At 47.6% G+C, this 22,188-nt stretch overlaps 6 protein-coding genes across 6 annotated transcripts, besides 1 other annotated feature; 3 read left to right on the forward strand and 3 right to left on the reverse strand.

The window, feature by feature from the left end:
* Positions 1–823: 823 nt before the first annotated feature.
* Positions 824–3,753, reverse strand: N7529_010969 (uncharacterized protein; the record flags this gene model as incomplete). Its single annotated transcript, XM_057246496.1, has 6 exons — positions 824–1,831; positions 1,888–2,438; positions 2,491–3,319; positions 3,387–3,513; positions 3,570–3,656; positions 3,725–3,753. The coding sequence occupies 6 exons, from the start codon at positions 3,751–3,753 to the stop codon at positions 824–826; spliced, it is 2,631 nt and encodes an 876-aa protein (XP_057091845.1).
* A 394-nt stretch (positions 3,754–4,147) lies between these two features.
* On the forward strand, positions 4,148–4,971 carry N7529_010970 (Zinc finger C2H2; the record flags this gene model as incomplete). Its single annotated transcript, XM_057246497.1, has 3 exons — positions 4,148–4,492; positions 4,553–4,642; positions 4,693–4,971. The coding sequence occupies 3 exons, from the start codon at positions 4,148–4,150 to the stop codon at positions 4,969–4,971; spliced, it is 714 nt and encodes a 237-aa protein (XP_057091846.1).
* Positions 4,972–5,677: 706 nt separating this feature from the next.
* Positions 5,678–7,978, reverse strand: N7529_010971 (fungal specific transcription factor domain-containing protein; the record flags this gene model as incomplete). The annotated part of the gene is made up of 1 exon (XM_057246498.1): positions 5,678–7,978. The coding sequence occupies one exon, from the start codon at positions 7,976–7,978 to the stop codon at positions 5,678–5,680; it is 2,301 nt and encodes a 766-aa protein (XP_057091847.1).
* Positions 7,979–10,336: 2,358 nt separating this feature from the next.
* Positions 10,337–10,402: a sequence feature (Short protein (N7529_010972, KAJ5851587.1) was converted to a misc_feature.).
* Positions 10,403–11,940: 1,538 nt separating this feature from the next.
* N7529_010973 (STE11 family mitogen-activated protein kinase kinase kinase) lies at positions 11,941–14,803 on the forward strand (the record flags this gene model as incomplete). Its single annotated transcript, XM_057246499.1, has 4 exons — positions 11,941–12,113; positions 12,169–12,242; positions 12,302–12,453; positions 12,512–14,803. The coding sequence occupies 4 exons, from the start codon at positions 11,941–11,943 to the stop codon at positions 14,801–14,803; spliced, it is 2,691 nt and encodes an 896-aa protein (XP_057091848.1).
* A 355-nt stretch (positions 14,804–15,158) lies between these two features.
* On the reverse strand, positions 15,159–16,383 carry N7529_010974 (mitochondrial 54S ribosomal protein uL5m; the record flags this gene model as incomplete). Its single annotated transcript, XM_057246500.1, has 3 exons — positions 15,159–15,282; positions 15,350–16,045; positions 16,133–16,383. 3 exons carry the CDS (start codon positions 16,381–16,383, stop codon positions 15,159–15,161), a joined length of 1,071 nt encoding a protein of 356 aa, XP_057091849.1.
* A 761-nt stretch (positions 16,384–17,144) lies between these two features.
* N7529_010975 (ubiquitin C-terminal hydrolase family protein) lies at positions 17,145–19,709 on the forward strand (the record flags this gene model as incomplete). The annotated part of the gene is made up of 5 exons (XM_057246501.1): positions 17,145–17,216; positions 17,279–17,365; positions 17,426–17,794; positions 17,844–18,525; positions 18,592–19,709. 5 exons carry the CDS (start codon positions 17,145–17,147, stop codon positions 19,707–19,709), a joined length of 2,328 nt encoding a protein of 775 aa, XP_057091850.1.
* Between the last annotated feature and the right edge of the window lie 2,479 nt (positions 19,710–22,188).

Below are 22,188 nucleotides of genomic sequence, written 5' to 3' on the forward strand. Positions count from 1 at the left end.
TTGACAGTGATCCCAGTAGCAGCGATGTTACGAATAAAAATGGTATTCCATACACATAACGTACATATGCCTAGCAAGCTAGGTGGATCATTTTTATTATATGAACAACAATGAAGATGCCTTCATACAAATTGGGTGAAAACACATGAAACAGGATCGATGATATTCAAGGCCAAACAAGCACAGCGGTACTAAGGGAGTATTGAGCCCGAAACTCTGCAGACTCAGTATTCAACCCGAGAACCACCGCACCCTCACGCTGTATGATTCCTCTACCGCAAAAGAAAAGAGTTAAAGCTAAAAGACAAGAACGGGGGTTGAGGCCGTTTTGCACGAAAATAAGAAAGGGCAGAAAATAAAATGAAATCCTTGTCTCCTCGAAAAGGCAGATAGCCTGTAGCATCTCCTCATTTGGAACATGTCTTGTGTTGAACGCGCATATTCGCCTAGACGGATTGCGAGGAGAGCAAGGTTTTGGAGAGATTTCAGCATGCGCACACAACCGTGATGGCCTCGCCACGAGGCTGAAGTTCTTGAACTAAAAGTAGCACAGGATCTGCCACGTGTGAACTGGCTGGCTGTAGGACAATCGCGTATGGTCGTTGCAAAGGTGCATATAGTGAGAAAGGTGGATGTGGGGTTTCGACGCAATGGGTCGCATCGAAGTACACAGGCGGCCGATCTCGAAAACAAACATAGCACACGCCGAGATGGCTGGAAATCCAGCTGCACAGGCAGGTCGAGAAATTTGCCCGGCCGTTTGTGCTGTATGCATCTGCACCGTAAGAAGAACTCAAAAAAACCGAGAGCTCGGATAATCAAATCAGCCTCCTTGGCCGCAGGGTGGCGTTTGCCCGATTGCTTCGAGTTGGGTTGGACCCTTGGGTCCCCCAATACCAGCACTGTAGGGAGTTGCGCCTGCAAGCCTGCTGGCAATGAAAGCTTCGTTTGCCCACGAGGGATGACCTAAGCTGCTGGATGTTGATTGGCTTGGTACCTCAAATGCACCGAATGCCGTTCGGCTATGCTCCCAGCCATTTCCGGTGGGGTGGGGCTGCGGGGGAGACATGTTGGATGACTTCCATGGCGTAGGCATTGATCCTACATCCATGGTGTTCGGGAATTGACTCTGGGCCACGAGGCGCTGTCGAAGCATCATCTCATTTGCAAGCTGATTGTGCGATGGTGAATGTTCGGATGGCATGGGATTTCCGGCAGCCATGGGGTGTAGCGGAGCTTGCTGCCCCATGGATGGACCGAGACCAGGGGGAGTTCGTGGAGGGGCGTTGTTAACCAATGGAGTCCAGATGCTGGGGAAACTGGGAATAGCAGGCCTTGGGGCGTATGACTGGGTTGACGACGATTGAAGTGAATCGGCCGCCTTGACCACTGGAGGCCCAAGCCCAGGCGGAGGAGCAATTGGAGCATTGATTGGCGGCGAGTTCTGTTTCCCAAATGGATAAAAATTGGGATTAGGCGAGACATGTGTAGGCGTCGGCATCTCTCCAACCGGGCTCAGGAAAGCATATTGGTCCTTGGAGGGATTTTCATAGGTGTCCGAATCAACAAGTCGTTCGACGCCCTCAACAATTTGGTGCATATTTGCAGACATAGATGCCGATGCGGATTGAGAGCCGCCGAATAGGCTTTGGGCTTCGGCGGCAGTGTAAGAAGGTTGGGTTGCTTGTGGAATATCCTCGCGCTCAATGTTCGCAGTTGAAAGCGCATGATTTCGGTCATGAGGGCTGGAATAGAATTGCGAAGGAAGATCCTCTTCTTGGTAGATAAAGGTCTTCTTGTCTTCGTTATCTACAAGAGCCACCGGAATTTTCTGCACGACGTTAGCTATCTGCTCGCTTGTCTTGTGTTCACATGGTTTCCACATACACCTCTCACGACCAGATCAAGTCCATCAATCACAAATTCGCGAATTCGGTAGAGCATTTCCATATTAGGATGGCTTCTTTCTACCCCAAGATCGTGCATCCGAGGTTTTGGCTGATCACCGCCTCCAACGTATCGGCGAGATGTAGCATCCTGATCGAGAGGCGCAAAGCCAAGACTTTCTTCGTCCTCTTCAAGTAGGTAATCGACCTCGGGGAGGCTGACCACATCGAATGAAGATGCGAGTAGGCTCAGTGTGCCAGCATAAATCTTCCAGAATTCTTTAATCTGGATCGAGAGCGCTGAATCCTTTTCTTCTTTCTGCTCGACTAAAGACTGGCTGTTTGTGAGTAGCCAGGAGCTGTAATGACGAAGTGCAGGCAAAATTCGGCGGGCAACCACTGAAACCTTGTCTGGACTCGGCAGAGCATCTTTGCCCAAATCCTCAAAGGAAGCAGTCCGTTCTAATTCAACCAAAAGTATTTGCAGCAAAGTGAAAAATGTTTTTACATTGATCCGCTGGAAAAATACACCGGCATCGGAGACAGATTCCTCTGATAGACGGGTCAGCATGGCCTAAGTAATAACGCCGATTCATATGCATACCAATAGATCGGACCTTGGCGAAATCCTCGGCCGCAATGTTGATAAGACAGAACTTCTGGAGTGTGCCCTCAAGTGATCTTTCTCTGATTTCGACTGCTAGTTGACTTAGGACCTCACTCTCTAACTCGTCATGCTCTGGAAAATCAGTTCCCTTGTAACATTTGGCATGAAGATAGAGGAACCAGGGGGTCAGAGCTCTTCCAGGAATACCGGCATCTTCAGGGCGGATCAACTCTCTTTTAGCCCAGGCACTCATGATTTTCCGAAGTTCGATCTCTAGATTGCCCTTCGCCGTAGGGTGAGGTTCTTGGGCCGAGAGAGCCCTGTAAAGGTGATATGTAGCACGAAGATGGTTTCCATCAGCTAGAGCAATGATTGCTAATTGGTTCTGGGATGCACCCGATGCAGGGTTGATCACAGAAGCCAAATCATAATAGCCGATTGCAGGGCCCCAATTTCGATCTTTGCTGACGAGTTCCGATTCACGATAGCGGGAAAGATCTCCCAGTCGAATAAGGGTCGAGTGACACGACTGAAGGATAAGCATGCGCAGGTCATTGGATGGCTTAATGGGAGGTTGGCCTGACAAGTCTAAATACATCCGCGGGTTAGTATGGCGAGAAACCCGGCGCATAGCTTCACTATGTTTCTTACTCTCGAAATTGAACTTGCGCGCAACTCTCTCCAGCTCCACAATTCCCCCAAAGCGCGACGACAGATGCTGGATGTATCCCCGGTAGAATCGCTGGCTTGATTTTATAAAATCGAGGTAATGACGTTCGAGTTTACGCCTTTCAACTGGTTTCTTTTTTCCGTGCTCTTCGCGAAACTGATATAACACATATATGCGATCAGTTTGGGCCGTTCCCTGAGAAGGAATACTGCGGGATACTCACGCGTAGAAGCTGCTTTCGAAACCGATTGTTCACTTTGAGATGCGCATCCCACAGACGACCCTCCACATCGGCCTCGCGGGCGGCATTGAAGTCGATAAGGATTGCATTTTGGCAGGATGTCCGGAATCTACATGGAAGTGTCAGCCTGAGCGTGCGCGCGGGGCTTGGGTTGACGCTACTGACTCGGAAAGAAAATGTTCGAATTCATCAAATGTGCGCCTTTCTTGAGAGAAGCATTGTAGGAGACTCTTTTCAGCTTCTACCGCTTTCCTATAGCACAAAAATTAATTAGATAAATTTCACAATTCAGCTGAGATCGAGGGGAAAGAAGTACTAACGTCCAGGCATCCATGAAAGAGGGCGCCATCAGGGGAGTTAGGCTCGGGGATCCCGAGAACCTCGCCGGTCAAATGGCTATGGCTTTGCAGGTGAGCAATAAACGAGCCATTAGAATGGGAAAGCGAGAGATGAGTTATGGAAAATGCATAAATGTGGTTCCCGATATTCTGCTGATTGGTGCCAAGGCGGGAGGTATTATTTCCGTAATGCTGATTACATTATTGTACTTTGACATCTATCAATTTCTATGAAAACCTCAAGTTTCAGAGATGATTTGAGATATTCAAAGAAAAAGCACTGAATTGAAATAGACTATCATAGACCTGACCGTCTTTTTACTATTGTGATCCACTTACTTTGAGAACCCCTCGCCAAATCGACCTATCAATCCATCATATGCAAGGCAAGCGAATGAGATCAACATGTCTAAACGCTCCCGAAGCCACTCAAGATCCTCATATCTTGAAAAGGACTCATCATCACCATTTCCAACGGTAGAGAATACAACCTTTGAACTTTCTGATCGTACCAAGTTCGTTGACAGTACCAACGTCCTCCCCGAAGTGATGCATTGCTCCTTACCGCCCCATCGCGAGACCATCTCGTTCACTTCCTACGAGGATTACGAGGTTCATTACCTCCAATATCATGTAAACCGCTGCTCTGAGTGCAGTAAGAACTTCCCTACTGGTCGTCTACTCGATATACACATCGAGGAGAACCATGACCCACTGGTTGCTGCACGACGAGCCCGTGGAGAGAAGACCGTGAGCCTAGCCTATTCGTTATCGACCAATCTGTATTCTTTTGACTAATCAAGCGAATAGTACGGATGCTTCATTGAAGATTGCGAGCGCAAATGCTCTACCCCTCAGAAAAGACGCCTACATCTCATTGACAAGCACATGTTTCCTCGAGTATGGGCTCAAATTCACATCTGGTTCATATCTTACTGATATATTGACAGAGCTACAATTTCTACATCGTAAATGATGGCATAGATAAGCAGACTTCCATGCTGCGACCCATGAACAGCCACAGACGACGCATTTCAACCTCATCAGCTCTAGAGGGCAGGCTGCGCCGTCGAAGCTCTGCATCTCAATCAAACCCACCTACAAATGTACACCCTGTGACAAAAGCACCCAGCGACATGGATATCGACGAGCTGGAGAAGTCTATGTCTGCCCTGAAATTTGTGCCCTCGAGCGTCACGAGAAATCGGGGCAAGGTGCCTGGAAAGTAATACTCAGACTGTACAGTCATGTTTGAATCATCTGTGCCTTATTGTTATTGATATTGGATACGACATTACGAATGGCTTGATGAATATATGTAGAACGAAATGGAAGAACTGTTTTCTTGGGGCGACACTAAAACGACTACGTATGGAATATGAAGACTGAAACAAGCCTCTCTATATAGCGGGAGAAACAAAGAGTTTGGATCTTCTGTTTGCCATAGAATAGCAAATTTCATTCAAGGTCTTTCTGTATGCTCTGGTTCAAACACAATAAACAAGACCCAAATGAAATGAAATCGAAATTTGGCATTGTGCTCAGCAAACAACGACAGGGTATAGACAGCACTAAGCAGTGGCGAAGTCATAATACATACAGAGATTCAAACAAACATTGAAAACATAGAATCTTGAGAGACATTTTAACATCCCAGTCCCCCATATACCGAACTCCTTGGAACATCATCCAAAAGCAAAACAAAGGGTCAATAACACCATTAGACCGGCCAATTCGAAGAAGCCATGGATATTTTTTTGGGGTGAAGATGCAATAATATCTTCATCTCAAAGGCGAGGAAACACGCATCGAGTTTGATTCGCATGTAGTTAGAAAAAGTCAAACGTGAATGGCACACGGACATTCAGTGCCCGCAAAAGATCCAATTCCCCAGATATAATATTTTGAAAAAACTTGGAGCCGAGAACACTTCACTCAGCATTCTAAAAGATCAGCATACGCATCCAAACTTGAACCGACCAAATCAACAATCGCCCAGCTAGTATTGCCCTTGAAAGTCCGCGCCCAAACGCGAACAATTGCAACACTAAGCTGCCGTACCTTATACGGGTTCGACATGAACTCCATATCAGGCGCGCCTGGCGGATCAACAGCCATTTCAGTTTCATCCATCATGCTCTTGATCCATAAAAGCAATTTGCGCTCATGCTCCGATAGTCTCTGCTCCGACTGGGTCGCCGGGATAGCAAGTAGCCATCGACTAAGAAGGAAAGCGCACTCCAGACTGCAGAGGGAATGCTGTATGCTCCAGAAGAACGAGTGTGTTCTAGCCACGAAGTCAATTCCCAATCGTACTGGGATGGAAAGGGCATGTGCCGAGTGAAGCAATGCCATGATCAGCCGCGGACTGCGTGCAATGGGAGGTGACTCGGTCAGAGCTGCTGCGATTTGGGTTGGGTCTTGTGTGATGAGGTGGCGACAAGGGCCTAGGTCGACATGGAGTCGAATGTAGGCGAGCCCTAGCAAAGCTGTGGAGGTGAAAGCGATAGGACCCGCAGGGTTTTGGGGGTCAATACTGGATTCTGGTGTGCGTTTCCACAGGGCTTTCCAGGCACTCAATGAATTGTCAAGTACATTCAAATCTTCATACCTTAAGCTGGTGCCTTGCATGTGTGGGGCTGACAAACAGAGTTGTCGAGCGAAGAAGATTTGTTGTATGATTGCATGAATGAGGATATAGTTTCCAAGAGGGGATATCGGCGCCGACGGAAGCGAAATCGATGATTTTAGAAATAGTCTGGCAAATGCTTCTTGGAATGGTACATCTGACCCCTGCCGAGTGCGATTCACACGGCGCCATTGGGGGGCATTGCTCGATTTCCAAAGATCATGGGAAGATGGCATGTTCAATTTCAACTCCCCGTTTAGGATTAAGGGAGGGATGTTATACATGATCGAGTGGAGGTTAAAGAAACAGTAAACAATGAGCTTGGTGCGTCTGTTGCCTTCTCTCCGTACCCACTCTTCCCAGCTAATAGGCTCAGCGGTGGGAGGGGGTTCAGACAAGCCATGCTCACGCACAAGCCTCGCCAAGGTACTCTGAAGCGAGAGAATTTCCCGCAAGAGCTCTGGGTGTCTTTCCCACGAGGCAAAGACAGTCAGCAACAAGAATGTTCGGATTACTTCCATGTGAGCATCTGAGTCATCTAGTGTATAGATTGACGCGTTAACAGGGGGATTCTGCATTTGTTGATGCTGAAACGGGCTGCTTGCCGTTGAAATCATGGATGAGCCGCGAGAGTTGTGAAACCCAGACGGTGGGGAAATATAATTCCATGATGGCTGAGGTACTTGTTTGCTGTCTCGTCGACGAAGTCGCTCTAACAAGATTGCCTTGGCGGCATGAAATAGATCAATGCCCCGGCTATTTTCAAATCGATAGTGCGAGCCTGCTGCTGCCAGCGCTAGCGTAAGTTCAGGGGAGCACTTAGCGACAGAAAGCGTCGGAACATGTATAAATGGAAGATGTTCGTTCAACCCGTTGATATAGCCGGCAAAAAACCGAGATAGGGCATGTCGTGATGGCGGAACGAATCCTTTCGGAAGAACATATGAGAACTCCTCGAGTTTGGAGAGAAATACCTGACGGTCTGAATTGGAGATGTCCCACGCTGGTCGCGTGCTATCATCGGCGAGGCCAATACGATCGTCCATTTCATGCGATTCCGGTTGCAATGATGGAAGCCGGGATCCAAAATTCGAAAATGATGGCTGGTCATCGCCTCGCGAGTCGTTCATAAGATCGCCTCCAAGTCGCGTAGGTAATGTCTCACGGGGTGGTTTGGAATCCATCGTCATACTTGGTGGTAGCATGGGTTCCTCTACCGACGAGAATACGCCCGAGTCCCAATCAGAAGACAGACCCACACTTTCAAGGAAAACTGTAAAATCCTGGACAGGATCTCCAAGATCAGTAAGATCAAGAATTGAAGGTTCTACACCATAGTTATCGGCAATCGCTCTCTCTTGAACGTGATGGATCGGTTGTGCAGTCGGCGCAGATGTGTGCGAGGGTTTTCTCATTGACTCTAAGCTCTCCTGTTGGCCTTCCAGAGCGACATGGCTTGCAGCATGAGATAATAGGTTCAGATCATAGCCCCATGAGGGATTGAAGTGAGGTGTATCGATAATTGATGGGGCCTGAACCTGAACTTCGGGTGGAGGAGGTGGAGGGATTTGTGTGTGTACTGGAATGGCGTCGGCAAGTTCCAACATGCGCGACTCATGGTGGGCTGGTTGGATGAGGTTGGACTGGATCGATATTTCATGGTTGTTTTCGTTACCATTCTGGGCTCGATGCTCACGATTGGCAGCACTCTCAGCAGGGTGTACTAATCGCTCATGTCGTACTAGAAGGTCACTGAAAAATGATATAAGCGATTGGGGTTCCGGGTAATAAGAGCAGGAAGAGCCTACCTCCGAGCGAAAGATTTGGAGCAAATGTCACATGAGAAAGGTTTCTCTTTTGTATCTGTTGTCCTACATTAGACACAATCCAAGGACCTGGAACGAGGGGGTTACTCAACGGGTGCGGAGATGGCGTTGGAGATGCTCTAACCGAGCGAAAGATCGACTGCAATATTCACATGATAACGACTTGCGGTGAGCAGCACCTTTCTTTTTAGACTTAGATTTTTCGTCCTCCATAATGGGGGTTTTTGGGGGTGGATTGGAGCGCAGTAGAGAGGGGAAGAATTTGAGGCCGGCTGTTTGAGCGGGGAAATTCGACTGTGGGGGATGGACCAAGTGGTGAGGGGACGGGTCACGTGTGTCTACATCTATATTTTGAAATCTGAATCTATACAAGCACATGTAATTCTTATTCTTGCGGCTTACACGTAAGTCTGGGTTTTTTCTTGATTGTTGGGGATAGGTCTGATGCATGAGTGCTGACGCTCAAAATATGCATGCGCTCGGGTCTCCACTGGTGCGGAGAGCGCCTCTCGATTGGAATTTTTACCCGGTTTAGATAAGGTAGAATTTTATGCAGTATTGAGTATGTTCATTCCATATCCAAGGCTTTGGGGTATACTTGTACGTTAATCTATGATTGAATCATCAGACCTCTGTAGAACGTATCTTAAGGTTAGATGCGCTTTCTATCCACCAGCAAAAGCGCCGAAATAAAATACCAAAGAACCAAGTTAGGGTTAATTCTAGCTTATAGTGAACAGAAAGGAAAAAAAGAAACAAGTAAAAATCAAGTAAAGGCAGAAGATACATACATACATATATACCTACTTAGGTACTAGCGATATACAAGTCTTACTATTTTGTAGGTAGATCTGCAGCGTTTTTCAACACTGTTATAGCTATATTCATATAACAGAATATCATGAATAGGCATTGATGTTGGTTTGACAGATTTCTTAATTGAGTTTTATACAATCTCGCTAAGAACTATTTTATCTCAGACAAGTAGCCTGCTTCAGTTTCACTCCAAAAGCCTCTCACCACATATTTCCCTAGTGAGGACATATTCCGCAATACTGCTTTGGAATTTTCTACTTCGTATATGCTAATCATTCGCATATTCGAACCATAGAGTTGTATTCTATATATAACTCTCACATAGTATAATTTTGGCTATGAAATTCCATTCTGTCACCAATCGTACTCAGTCTGGTGACGCTCTTAGATATCATATTTCTATACAATTTCTGTCTTATTACGGCTTTTTGGTGTTTCTTACAATCTCTTTCTATTCCCTCTTAGTCACAAGCATATGCATAGCTAGATAGCGGTTACAGATGCCTTGGTATAGTTGCAGCAGAATACATTCCAAGGTTTACCAAAACCTTAGAAGCTGTTCATAGACTTAATTTGACACCACGCACTACCTAGGTATAATATATATCTTAATGATCATGCTACCCTTAAAGAATCTTCATCATAGCCTCGAATTTTGGAAGACATAGGTCCTAGTGTATAAGAAAGAATCCTGAAATATGCATACTTTGATATGTAATCATAAAAGATTTCTGAGTGACTCGGCTTCTTCGGATTCTAATTACTATACAAAATCCCGAATAAGCTCATTGTTCAGTTTTATAAGAAAAATTGACAAAAAAATAACATGAACTTAGAGGACCAGGAAAAACGAGAGATTAGGAGAGAGATTTAATTGCCAATTTCATACTCTGGAGTTATGCCGTCCACGAGATTTTACAGGCACAGCAAATGCCTATTCTCATGCAAAAAAGTTCCCTCAGAATTTTAGAGGTTCGTTCCTCCATGTTGAGAGCATGATTTCAATAACGTCGGTGTCAAGCCCCACAAGTTCCTTTAGGCGTTCCTCCAAGTCTGGGAGGCTAGGTCAACAGTGCCGTTGGCAAATTTCCGCAGGGGCTGCTCCTTAGCCTCTTTGACCCATATATCCCGACACTGGTCTGGTCAATAGCCCAGTCCCTAAGCAGATGCGGAGGACATCGAGGATCAGATGATCATAGTCGGGTTCTTTAAGGGATGTGTGTCGACCAAGCTAATAGTATTTATACCACATGTAATAAATGTAGGGTTCAAGCGAATCAAACCGTCTCCAATATTGCAGTATCGATCGCTAATATTCCAAGTTTAATTGATGAAAATTGGCCCTCGGATGTCTTCAAGTTCCCCTCTAAGCGGCGAATCCCAGCACATATTTTTACTCTCTAGGAGGGTTGAACGCGATGTGGCCATCGATCCTCCGATAGGGATCCACTCTACGGAGAAATACTCCGTATATATATCTACATTATAGCCCGGGAATTATCTACACAATTACCAAAAAACTGTAGCTTACATACAGCATTTCTAGCATGATACATATTTTTTTACTAGATAAAGGGTTAAACACGGCTTATAGTAAAGGCATGTTATTTTATCAATATTAGTACTTACATACTCTGTGCATATACTCCCGATTCCGATTGAAAGGGGCGGGAAAGAGGCTATAAAAATGTTTAAATCTACGTATGGTACTTAAGGCGCTTACACAGTTTCAGATCTATTGTAAGGGCAAACCATCGGCACTAGTATTAAAGGTACATTATTGTCTCACTACGGGTATCAGGAGTGAAGGACTAGCTTATATCAAGTACACATATACACTTAGGTAGTTACAAATGTACATATGTTCATATATGCTTAATAATAATCGCTATGTTCTCTTCAATAAGAAATCTCTTATCATGTATTATACGGAGTATTCCGTACATACAGCGTAAATAAATATGTAGCCAACAGTTTGTGGCTTGGATATAAACCCACTATTCCGTATCTGTTCCTCAAATCTACCTGCAACTGGGCAGAGTTAGGCGGCTGCGGGCCTGGCCTAGAGTAGGCTTATGTAATGGTAGATATCCGCTTAGGTGCCCAGCAGATGGACGGAAGGCGAACCGGAATCAACCCTGGAGGGGGAAGGTTGGGCTCAGTAGAAAGAAAGGACCCCCCCCTCTTCCCAGAAATTCCATCATCCCAAAAAATAGTAGAATACTGAACTAGAAAGGAAATGCCAAGAAGTAGAATGTGATAAGTTCTGAAACGTGAATGAAATACACTAACTACTCCTAACTACTCCATAGTGTAGAAACAGCGAATAGCGAACGCGGTTAGGTTTCCCCCTTGATAACACAACTCGGAAATCCATGGTTTCACCTTAGTCAGGGAACTCCAATGCGCAGGTGCAGCGCAGGTGTTTCAAGTTTCAGAATTTCCCCTCCCCCAAAACTTCAAATCTCAAAGAACTGCATCTCTTTGGACTTAACAGATCTTCACTTCTCTGCTTGACTTGTCAAGTGTGGAGTACTGTTATCTCGATAATCGAAAACCGCACTAAAGTGGCCCACACGATCTCGCTCCGAAAAAGCTCAGACTGTAAGTTGCATCCGTTGAGCTCTTTCTGATTCCGCCGGTTGGAATTTCTTTGTGTCATCCTGGTAAGTCTTTTTTTAATTCATTGTGATTCTTGTCCTTTAAATCCTCCTCTCGTCAGGGGTTGACCTGTCATATTCAGAATGTGTGACTGATTGGATAATTGGATATAGCAAGGAACCGGGATTATGTGTTGACCTCCGTCGCATGGTTCTTCGGATATCTCGACAAATTGACAAGGTCCTGAAAAGTGTGGAGGAACGAAGAGTTCAATTTCAGGCGACCGGCGCGCGAACCTCAAGTCAATCGAATGACCCGCATTAGCCATGTTGGCACCCAAGCAATATTCAGGAGCCGCGAGTGTACCATCCCAGACCCCAACCTCACTCGGTCATCTCCACCAGAGACCTGCGACATCAACAAGCCTTCAGTTTGGGATGGGGTTCACCAGTCCAACGTCGGAGTTGTCGGAGGGGCACGATGATCTTGCATCTGTCCGGTAAGCCGTTTGGAATGTGGAAATAGGGTTGTGTCGTAATACTCACATTTGACAGAGCTTGGGACGAGAAAAGAGTGGTTGCCTGGCTTCACAGCATCAAATGCGGGCAATATGAGTCGATATTCAGATGTACGTTCTTTCGGCTGCCCCGATGAAGGACCTTTAATGGCAGCGCTAATGGTTCCCAGCCAACAACTTCAATGGAGATAATCTAGTCGAATGCGACCAAAAGATCCTGCAGGAGATGGGTATTAAAAAAGTTGGTGATCGAGTGCGCATCTTCGTTGCTATCAAACAACTTAGAAACAAGTCCGGAACAACGTCACGACAAAAGAATATGGTGGGTTGGGCGCGCTATCACACTGGTAACTCCGTACTTATGCTGATCTCTGATATAGAATACCCTAGCTGCGCTCGAAGCCACGGCGCTTTCCAATTCCTCCCGTTTCTCCCACTCCCGTCTACCATACCGACGCACATCTCAGCTGGCTGATGATGGTTATCTGAACAGCAAATCGCTGTCTCAGCCTGCGTCACCACCCGCCGGGGACACTGAAAGAAGCCCATGGTCCAAAGACTACCTTAATCATCCACCCTCGAGTGGCTCAAATACTGGTCGGAGCACCAGTATATCACACGGAAGCCGAAGCTCCCATCCTCGGAACCCCAGTCTTGATGGCCTCACAATGGGTCCTCTTCCGTCAAATTCACCTGTCATTCGTGTTATCTACACCGGTGGACAAACCAAGGTGCTGGATATCCGAAATTGCGCAACACCAGATGAAGTTATCTTATGTGTTTTGAAGAAACTCCAACTTCCAGAGCACCAGTACAGAAATTACTGCTTCTATGTTCTGGATGGCCTTGACCCAGACTTGTCAAACTGCCGAAAGCTCACCGAAACCGAGCTCATGGAGATCTGCGAGGGTTACAACCGGTCCGAGCGAGGTCGTTTGATTCTCCGGAAGATCCACGCCGGAGAACCCGACCAGGATGAGCTTCGTCGTGCTTCGCAGCTCGCGTATGATGAAAGTCAGGCCACACATCAGCACGCTCTGAACAACTCCAACCAGCGCCAGAAACACAAGATCCAGCAACTTACTGGTGAATCTTGGCATAATATCAAGCAACCCCTTTCTCCCTTGGGTCCTCGGCATCGGCCATCCAACTCGAGTCTTGAAGAACACCGGGAGCCTAACGATGAACGCAATCCGGTTGCTAAGCTTCGTTCGTTCTTCGGACAGAGACCTCCCAGTGAGATGATCATTCACGAACTGCAGTCATTCTTCCCCAGCCATGACCGAGAAAACATTGAGAAGACTGTGCGAAGATCTCAACGACTGAGTCGCGCGGCCAGTCGCATGAGTGTTGTGAGCAACTACAGTGTTGCATCAAGTATGAAAGATGCCCCGCCATTACCACCATTACCCTACCTCCCTCCCATCCCCACTATTGCCGACCAATGGCTTCAGGGGCCTGGACATGCACAGGCAGTACGAGCTCCTCGGCCTGTCTCGGTATCTAAGTTCAACCTGTCCCAAGCTTCATATCGTGATTCGATCGCATCTAGCTCTCTTCAACCACTCCAGGAGGAAGATTCGGAGACTGAGCCGAACCGCAGGTCATATGTCTCTTTTGAAAGTGGCTCTGATTTCATTGATGAATCAAGCTCCATTCACCAGAGCGAACCAAGCCCCTTCCGTCAAAGCTTTGAGAGCCTCAGTATCGCTGCTACAGATGGTGGTTCGTTAAACGACCGAATGAGTATCATTGTGGCCGAGGATGGCGAGGAAGAGGATGATGGCCTCGTTGACTTCCTGGCTGGAAATAACTTCGCCCCGAAGAACTGGATGAAGGGATCCTTGATCGGAGAGGGATCTTTCGGAAGTGTTTTCCTGGCCCTCCATGCTATCACGGGAGAACTTATGGCTGTCAAGCAGGTTGAAATTCCATCTGCTACTAAGGGCACGGAGTTCGATCAACGCAAGAATCTCATGGTCAACGCTCTGAAACATGAGATTGAACTGTTGCAAGGAATGTCTCACCCCAACATCGTGCAATATCTTGGTACAGTCGCCGACGACCAGTATCTGAACATTTTCTTGGAGTATGTGCCTGGTGGCTCTATTGCCACAATGCTGAAGCAATACAACACCTTCCAAGAGCCTCTCGTCAAGAATTTCGTTCGACAAATCTTGGCCGGTTTATCATACCTCCACAGCCGGGATATCATCCACCGTGACATCAAGGGCGCCAACATTCTAGTCGACAACAAGGGCGGTGTCAAAATTTCCGATTTCGGTATCTCAAAACGCGTAGAGGCATCCCACCTCCTCGGCGCCCGCGCCAGTGGCGGCGGCGGCCACGTCCACCGCACATCCCTTCAAGGAAGTGTGTACTGGATGGCCCCTGAAGTCGTCCGGCAAACTGCCCACACCAAAAAAGCCGATATCTGGAGTTTGGGCTGTCTCGTCGTGGAAATGTTTATCGGCGTCCACCCCTTCCCGGATTGCACCCAGCTGCAAGCCATCTTCGCAATTGGAAGCAACAAAGCGCGTCCCCCTGCTCCAGACCATGTGAGCCAGGAGGCGGTGGATTTCCTCGACATGACTTTCCACTTGGAGTACGAGAAACGGCCCAGTGCCGATGAATTGCTTAAGTGCGCGTTCTTGTCCGCCCCAGTCGCATAAATCATTATTTCGGCCATCGGTTTTTGTTTGTAGTAATTCAATTGAGTAAGGCCACACCGTCTCTACCAAATCTCTTCTATGTATCACCACGATTAGGCTAAAAGCTACTGCTGAGCTATGGAGGCTACTGAGGGTGACAGCCCCCGACAAAAGAAATCTTGTCTTGATGCAGGTCGCGGCAGAACGCTGTGGGAAAGATATAAGCTGAAATTTAAAATAAAATAGTACACGATTCCGAACAATCACAATGACCTTGATGTAGGTCGTCTCTTAAAGTTACATGCTGGATATCACACGACCATCCAAGTGGAGATATAATAAACAGACCAGAGGATTTCACCAAGACAACCCCAATTTAGTTAACAATCTTTCCGTAGAAAGGAATTCCCATGGCGCTCAGGAGGAGACGAGCATCCTTGTCAGTTTTAGCGGTGGTGTGGAAGGTGATGTGACAACCAGGGATCATCTTGGGAGGATACCTATCAAAATGTTAAGATCAAACACTCATCAAAGCAGAATGTCTTCCAGCCGATAGAATGCACTTACATATCGTAGTTGATTTCAACCTCTGGGAACAGAGCAACATTCTCCGGCACCAGACCGAAAGTAATGTTACCACTGCTATCACCGGAGGAGCCTTTGACACCCTCCCAATCCTTGATACGGGGCAAGACCACATCGACCAATTTACCAAAGAAGTGGTACATATTCTCGCCATAAAGCTCAGCCTTGACAGCGACGGAATCACGACCCGCCGCAATACCCCAAGTAGCAACGTTAGCCTTGGACTTGAAAGTCTCAACGCGCACGTTGGAGATCGCCTGGACAGCGATACCAGCGACGTGCAACCAAGAAGAGTTCCTCTCAAAGGCAGCGTTTTTCACGTAGCTGTGGATGGTGATGCGCTCAAGTTCGGGGATGTTGTTGAACTTGATGGGCTTGCGGAGCAGGCGCAGGACGTCACCACCACGGGGTCCACGGAGAACACGGTTCTTGTGGTAGGGCGAGCTGTCGTCCCACTCACGGAGACGGGGTGCCTTAGGGGGTGGCTTAAAGCCTGGTGGTGTGTGGACGTAGCACAGGGTCATGATGTCGGAGGCGACGGTTGAGTCGTAGCTCTGCTCGGCACGGGGGGAGGAGAACGGGCCTGGGACGAACAGACGGGAGGAAGGGTGGGATGGCGGAGGCGGTTGGTGAGGGTGGAGAGGACCACGGTTATATTTAGGGGATCGGAATTGGTATCTGAATGTGAGGAAGAATAGTTTAGATAGGGTTCGATGATTCGAATGTGCCAATGGCGCATTGCGAGAGATGTGGTCGTGTTCTTACCGGCCTCGGGGAAGCTGGTTCTTGCGAGCAGCTGCTCGTGCAAGCGGGTTAAAAGATTCTGCGGCACTGGCCGATACAGGCGTGGAAAAAGACGACGCCGATTCCAGCTCAGTCAGGTGGTCCGACAGACGCCGTGCCGGGGCTTCATCGGAGACATTGCGGCGCGATAAAAAGCCTTGAGGACGAATTGAAGGCACTGAGGCCCGGGGCAATGCCCTTGTGAGGTACCTGGATGGCTCTCTGGCAGCCATTTTGAGGGAAATGTGATGTTGATGGATCCGTGATTATCCCGAACCCTGCCAAAAAGTTCGCGCAGATAAATGTCGGCACGTGACTTGATTATCGGAGCCTTGTAAACAAGGCCCTGTATGTTATATAACTAACTATGAGAATTATAGTTAACGAATTATCAGTCTAATTTCAAGTTGTACACTTTGAAAACTTGGTTAATTCGATTGACTTCCAATAAGCACTGACAAAAGTCAGTTGTATACCGGTGTTCTTCTACATGACCCTCTGAACAAAGCTCAAACTGACCCAGTTTCAATCGTTGTTCGTATAAGAAAACTGGAAGTTTATCCCCTTATGCGTATATTTTCTTCTCCAAGATCTTTAACCGTCTTTATATGTACCCAATTTTACTATAATTGATCCAAGCTCTATATAAGCCTGTCGTGTATGGAGTTAGGGCAAGGCATTAAAAGCCTGAGGCAGAAATAAATATAGCTTCTGCCTTAGGTGTCGGCTCCCGCTTGCCCCGCAGATCACCTGGTGAGGTTCATCGATCTTTGAATCATCTGTCAATTTGCTGAGTTCTTTCAAACCCGTGTCTATATCAGAAGAGCTTTGCTTATGATGTATTTCAAATGCGCCCAGGAATCTTGCAGCCTTGACTAAGCTCCGAGCTAGTCTACAGGTCTTCTGATCCCCCCGCATGTCGCCTCCAATCTCGGGGTCTTTACATTTAATCTAGGAAGCCTGCTCTTTGACATTTCCCCCTCAATTCGCCATAATGAGTGGAATCCATCGATTTTTGACCCGTCGCGATCGGAATCACAAGTTGAACAAGCAAAGCAAAGAAGAGGTACACGCTGACGAACGCCTTGATGATGTTGAAACGTATCGACTAATATTTGGGCTCCTTAGGCATCACATATACTCTCACGGCTGCTGCGTCAAGGATTTTTCAGGTCGGATATTACATCAGAAGATAATCAGGACCATGAGAAGAAGGTATAGTTTGGGCGCGTCAACGGTCGGCCTGCACCTGTCTAATCTGTACTCCAAATATAGATCAAAGGCCTCACCCAACGAATCAAACAGCTCGGAATCACCGCGTTGGAGGAGGAGCATATCAGCTATGCATTGCAGGCCACACAAGGGGATACAGAGAAAGCATTCAGCCTGCTGCTTCTACTAGAAGACTCTATCGAAGGCATCATCAGAACTTACACGCCCAACACCAAGCTCCTGGGCGCGGAGAATCGCCAGGGCGTCACATGTTATCTGGATGCATTGTTGTTCGCCATGTTCGCCCGTCTTGATTGCTTCGAGGCGATTCTTTATAAATCCTTTACTGATGAGCCTCGTCGAAAGCTTGCAATACTCCTCAGACTATGGGTAAATTTGCTTCGATCCGGAAAGCTCATCACAACAGATATGGTAAGTCATATCACAGCGGTAATCTCATGTCAGTATTGACGGGGTTCAGACAAAACATCTACAAGATGCTTTAGCAGAATGTGGTTGGGAAGATGCAGCCAAACTTCGCCAACAAGATGCTTCAGAGGCATTCACTTTCATAACCGAAAAGCTTGAACTACCACTTCTGACTTTGAAGATGGACATTTATCACACTGGAAAAGAAGATGAAAGTGATGACCACAAGTTCGTCAACGAAAGACTTCTCGAGGTCGCCATCCCGCCTGAGCCAACCGATGGGCAATCTCTCACTTTGGAAGATTGTCTAGAAGCTTACTTCAACAATATGATTGAAGTCAAAAGACACTTGGAACGACGCAATACAGCCGGCTCCATAAGATCAATGGATTCGCTCTCCATCTCCAAAGGCTCTACTGCCCATGTTGAGACAGTAGAGATAGAAACCACTCCCACCTTATCTCCCACTGAAACCAGCACACCACGAGTCGAAAAGCCAAGCCCTTGGTCGTCATTCAGTGAGTTCACTGAAGCTCTCGGGGCGTCCCGAGCTGCTGGACATAGACGTACGAGCATCGTCCAAGAGCGATTCTTTCCGGATTCGAATTCAAGTGATGATACAAACACAGAGGATTCAAATCCAGAGAAAGAAACCGAGACAGATACACGGCCTCGGCGGGGTTCTTACAAGAAAGAAGTAATGATGCCTGCGTGGCAGTTCTTCAGCTTGATCCGTATGATCTCCCCTCCCTCGTTATATTCTTTAGATTTCACTTAAACTGACCTGTTTTTTGTTCTAGCATGGTATACTGATAATACGCCAACAAATGACGCACAAGTGGCAGCACACTTTTCCTCGAAACGGCCGATTCTTGGAATGTGTCTGAAACGCTATTCCTTTCTGTCAGATGGGCGTGCTGTCAGACTCAACACACATATTGACATCCCAACTGAGATTGGCCTGCCCCACTTCATCCAAGACGATAATTTAGATGCAAACGCCCCTATCTATGGGAATTTCAAGCTTTCTTTGCAGGCCTTGGTCTGCCATAGAGGCAATTCGGTCGACTCAGGCCATTATATTTCCATTGTTCGGGGTACCAGTGCCAATGCTGGTTCTCCAGATACCACAGGTCTGGACTCTTCGGGGACTTCAAAACACTGGATGCGTTTCGATGATCTTGCAGCAGAGCGAGTAACTCTGGTTGACATTGACGAAGCCTTGAAAACAGAATCGCCTTATCTTTTGTTCTATCAAATTCTTCCGATTACGGAAGATCCATCAGCTGTCAATTTCCCAAACGCGCCTTCTTCTCGGGCGTCGGATGGCAGTACACTGGGTGATCAAACAGACTTCGGTGTAGAGGACTTTGCCTCTGATCGACCGAGTGTGGAAGTCACAGGGCCATCCAATACTAGTTCGCAGACATTGACCAATCCTGCCAGGCGCTCCAGTGTGGCGTTCTCAGAAACCAGCAACCCTGGCGGTCTTCAGCCGCGTTCTATCCCATCTTCATCGCCTAGGCTGGCACCGATGGAAGAAGAAGGCATAAAGGGGACAGCTTACTCTCGTCGCGGATCTCGATCAGCCAGAAGTAATCCCGGAAGTCGTGCTGGCAGCCGTGCTGGCAGTCAGACAGGTGAAAATCGAATCAGCGCTACTTTCTCACGCTTTGCTGAGCGGCTTAGTCGGGATAAAATTTCTACTGATGGCCTCCTTGAGGAAGGTGACGGGGATGAGTCCGCTTTTGAGATTGACGATACCGTGGATGAGATGAGGATTGGCCCGGCTGCTTTCGACAACAAGGAGAAGCGTGGAAGGGGCCGAACAAAAGATCGCGAGAAGTACAAAGGCAAATCCAAGGAGAAATCCAAGGAGAAGAGCAGGAAATTGGATCGGGAATGTGCAGTGATGTGAGCCAGGCCGGCGATGCCAGGATTTCCTTTTTTGAGATACCCAGTCCAGCTGTTGCATATTCGCAATTGATGATACCCCACGATGCATGAAGCGGAGTGAGTTCGGTGTTCATAATTTGGGTCGAGATCAGCATATGTACTATAAATTATAAACTATAAACTATTGTCTATTCGTTATATACTTCATTCTAGGTCTTTGCAGTTCGAGCTTGGCATCCTTATTTATGAAATACAACTTGGTGCTGGCCAATCAGGTGATGTCAATAACTCTGGTTTCCATTACCCCTAATTCTGGCAATTTATATATAGGTGTAATTTACTTGCTGAATAATGAACAAACACGACAAACAAGTGGGCCTGCTTTCTCAGGCTTCCGACACACCCCCTCATCTTGCGCAGATTGGGCAAGATGACCCTTGAAACGCCCATTTCTGTAATAGACACAGAAACAGCCTCTGTTTCCCTTCTGGGCCTAGGTGATCAGGTGACCTACATCAGCCATTCTAAGCAAGCGAATGAAATTTTCATGCTTCTGGCGAGTCAGGCACTTGGTGAGCCCGTCAGCGACCATCTGTGCCGTTGGCACCCATCTGACGGTGATCCTTCCTGCTTGCGCTTCCTGCCTAACCCAGTGATAGTGAATATCGACATGTCGAAGCTTCGTATCGAACGCCGCATCCTCCTTGTTAATGAGTGCAACCGTGCGCTCATTGTCGCAGTCGATGGTGATGGGGTGGGATAACTTAAGGCCAACATTCTGCAGCAGTCTTCTCCACCATTGGAGATGCTTGCCAGCCTCAGAAAGTCCCAGCAGCTCGGCCTCGGTAGTAGATGTCGTTACCGTTGGCTGCTTGCTGGCTTTCCAGTCTACTGGCCCGCCGAACACTTGGCAGATATATCCAGCAGAACTCTTCCGATCCTCATGATCCCCATACGACGCGTCACTTGCTATCTGGATCGACTCCATATCTTCGATTCCTGCGGCATATTCAATGGCAAGAAACCGGGTGGAGTAAAGGTAGCAGATCACCCTGTCGACAGCTTGCTGGTGCTGTGGTCCTGGGTTCATTAGGAATTGCGCGAGCTTAGCAGTAGCCTTTGCTGCGTCAACCCTAGTAATGGTCGTTGCATAACCTGCTGAGCCCACTTTCTGCTGATACAGATGTGTTTCTCTTGGTGTAGCAACGCCCTCGTACTTGCGTAGTTCTTCCACCGGTAAGGGTGTAAGAACAGGCGCTCGCTCTGTCAAGTTATATCTCGCTGCAATGCTTGCGATGTAACTATCTTGACAAAGCCACAACTTCTTCTGTGCACGGTCCCTGATGATCCGGATATTAAGAAACCACTCTGCTTCTCCGTGATCAGTCAGTTCCCAGTGCTCTTCAAGTGATTTTTCTAATTGTTTTGCTCTTGCTCTCGCTGTGCGATGGCAAGCAATAAGTATGTCGTCGACATAGAAGAATACAACGATTCCGGTGCCAACGAACACACATGGGTCCTCCGGCACTTGCTGGAGACCTAACTTTCGCAGTACACTTGCTGCTTCTTGTTGCCATAAGCGTGGCGAAATTCGTAGACCGTATAGAGCTCGCTGTAGTTTCCATGACTTGCCCGGTATCCCAAAACCTTCTGGCATCTGTGTGTATGTCTCCTTATCCAAACGCGAGTTCAGGAATGCGGTAACAGCGTCGCGCTGCCTAACGTCGAGATCGTATGCGGCGATGAGGGAGAAGATCATGCGTGCTGTCCTTGCAGCAAGTGTCGCTGCTCGCTTCTCTTCTTGGGTGATGGTTTCTAAGTCGCCGCGGACGCAGATGCGTGCTTTTAACTTGATTAAGTGGCCATCCTGGTCAAATTTGTATGCATAAATCCATAAGAGAGGAAGCACTTGCTTGCTGATGTCTTTTGGCCGGTCTATCACCTCATACGTTGCCTTTGAGCGCAAGTTGTCTAGCTCTCGTTTCATCGCTGCGATAAAACCTTCAGAGAACTGGTGGTTTATGGCCTCTTTGTAGTTTCTTGGTATAGGAGGGAGGTCATCGCGGTGTCGTCGATGTTCTGGCTTCTCGGCATACAGCCCTGCTGCGAAGGCATGTAGCATTGCTGGTGGCTCTTGCTGTATCGTAGAGTAAGCAGCATAGTCATTGTCTTGCCTTGCTCGCCTGGTTCTTTTGCCGCTCATGATATTGGTAGTATCAACGTCACCAAAGATCTCTTGTGTGGGCTGCAGTAGCTCGCTTTGCAGCTGTTGTGCGACTTCATCGTCACTTGCTCCATCATCCTGCGACGTTTCCACGGTTTCAGGGGTCTGATCCCCTACTTGCTGCGTTTCCTGCTGCGTCTCCACCCCCTGATCTGACCCAAAAACCTCGTTTGGTGGTGTTGGTGGGAGTGGCACATCTTCTGGGAAAGCACCTAGGATTTCTGTGGGACTTGCTGATGCAATCCGCCTTTCTGGCGTCGGCGATGGGGTTCTTGCC

This window comes from Penicillium soppii (genome assembly GCF_028829465.1).
Source record: "Penicillium soppii strain IBT 18220 chromosome Unknown utg000010l, whole genome shotgun sequence".
In the NCBI taxonomy this organism is placed as follows: Eukaryota; Fungi; Ascomycota; class Eurotiomycetes; order Eurotiales; family Aspergillaceae; genus Penicillium; species Penicillium soppii.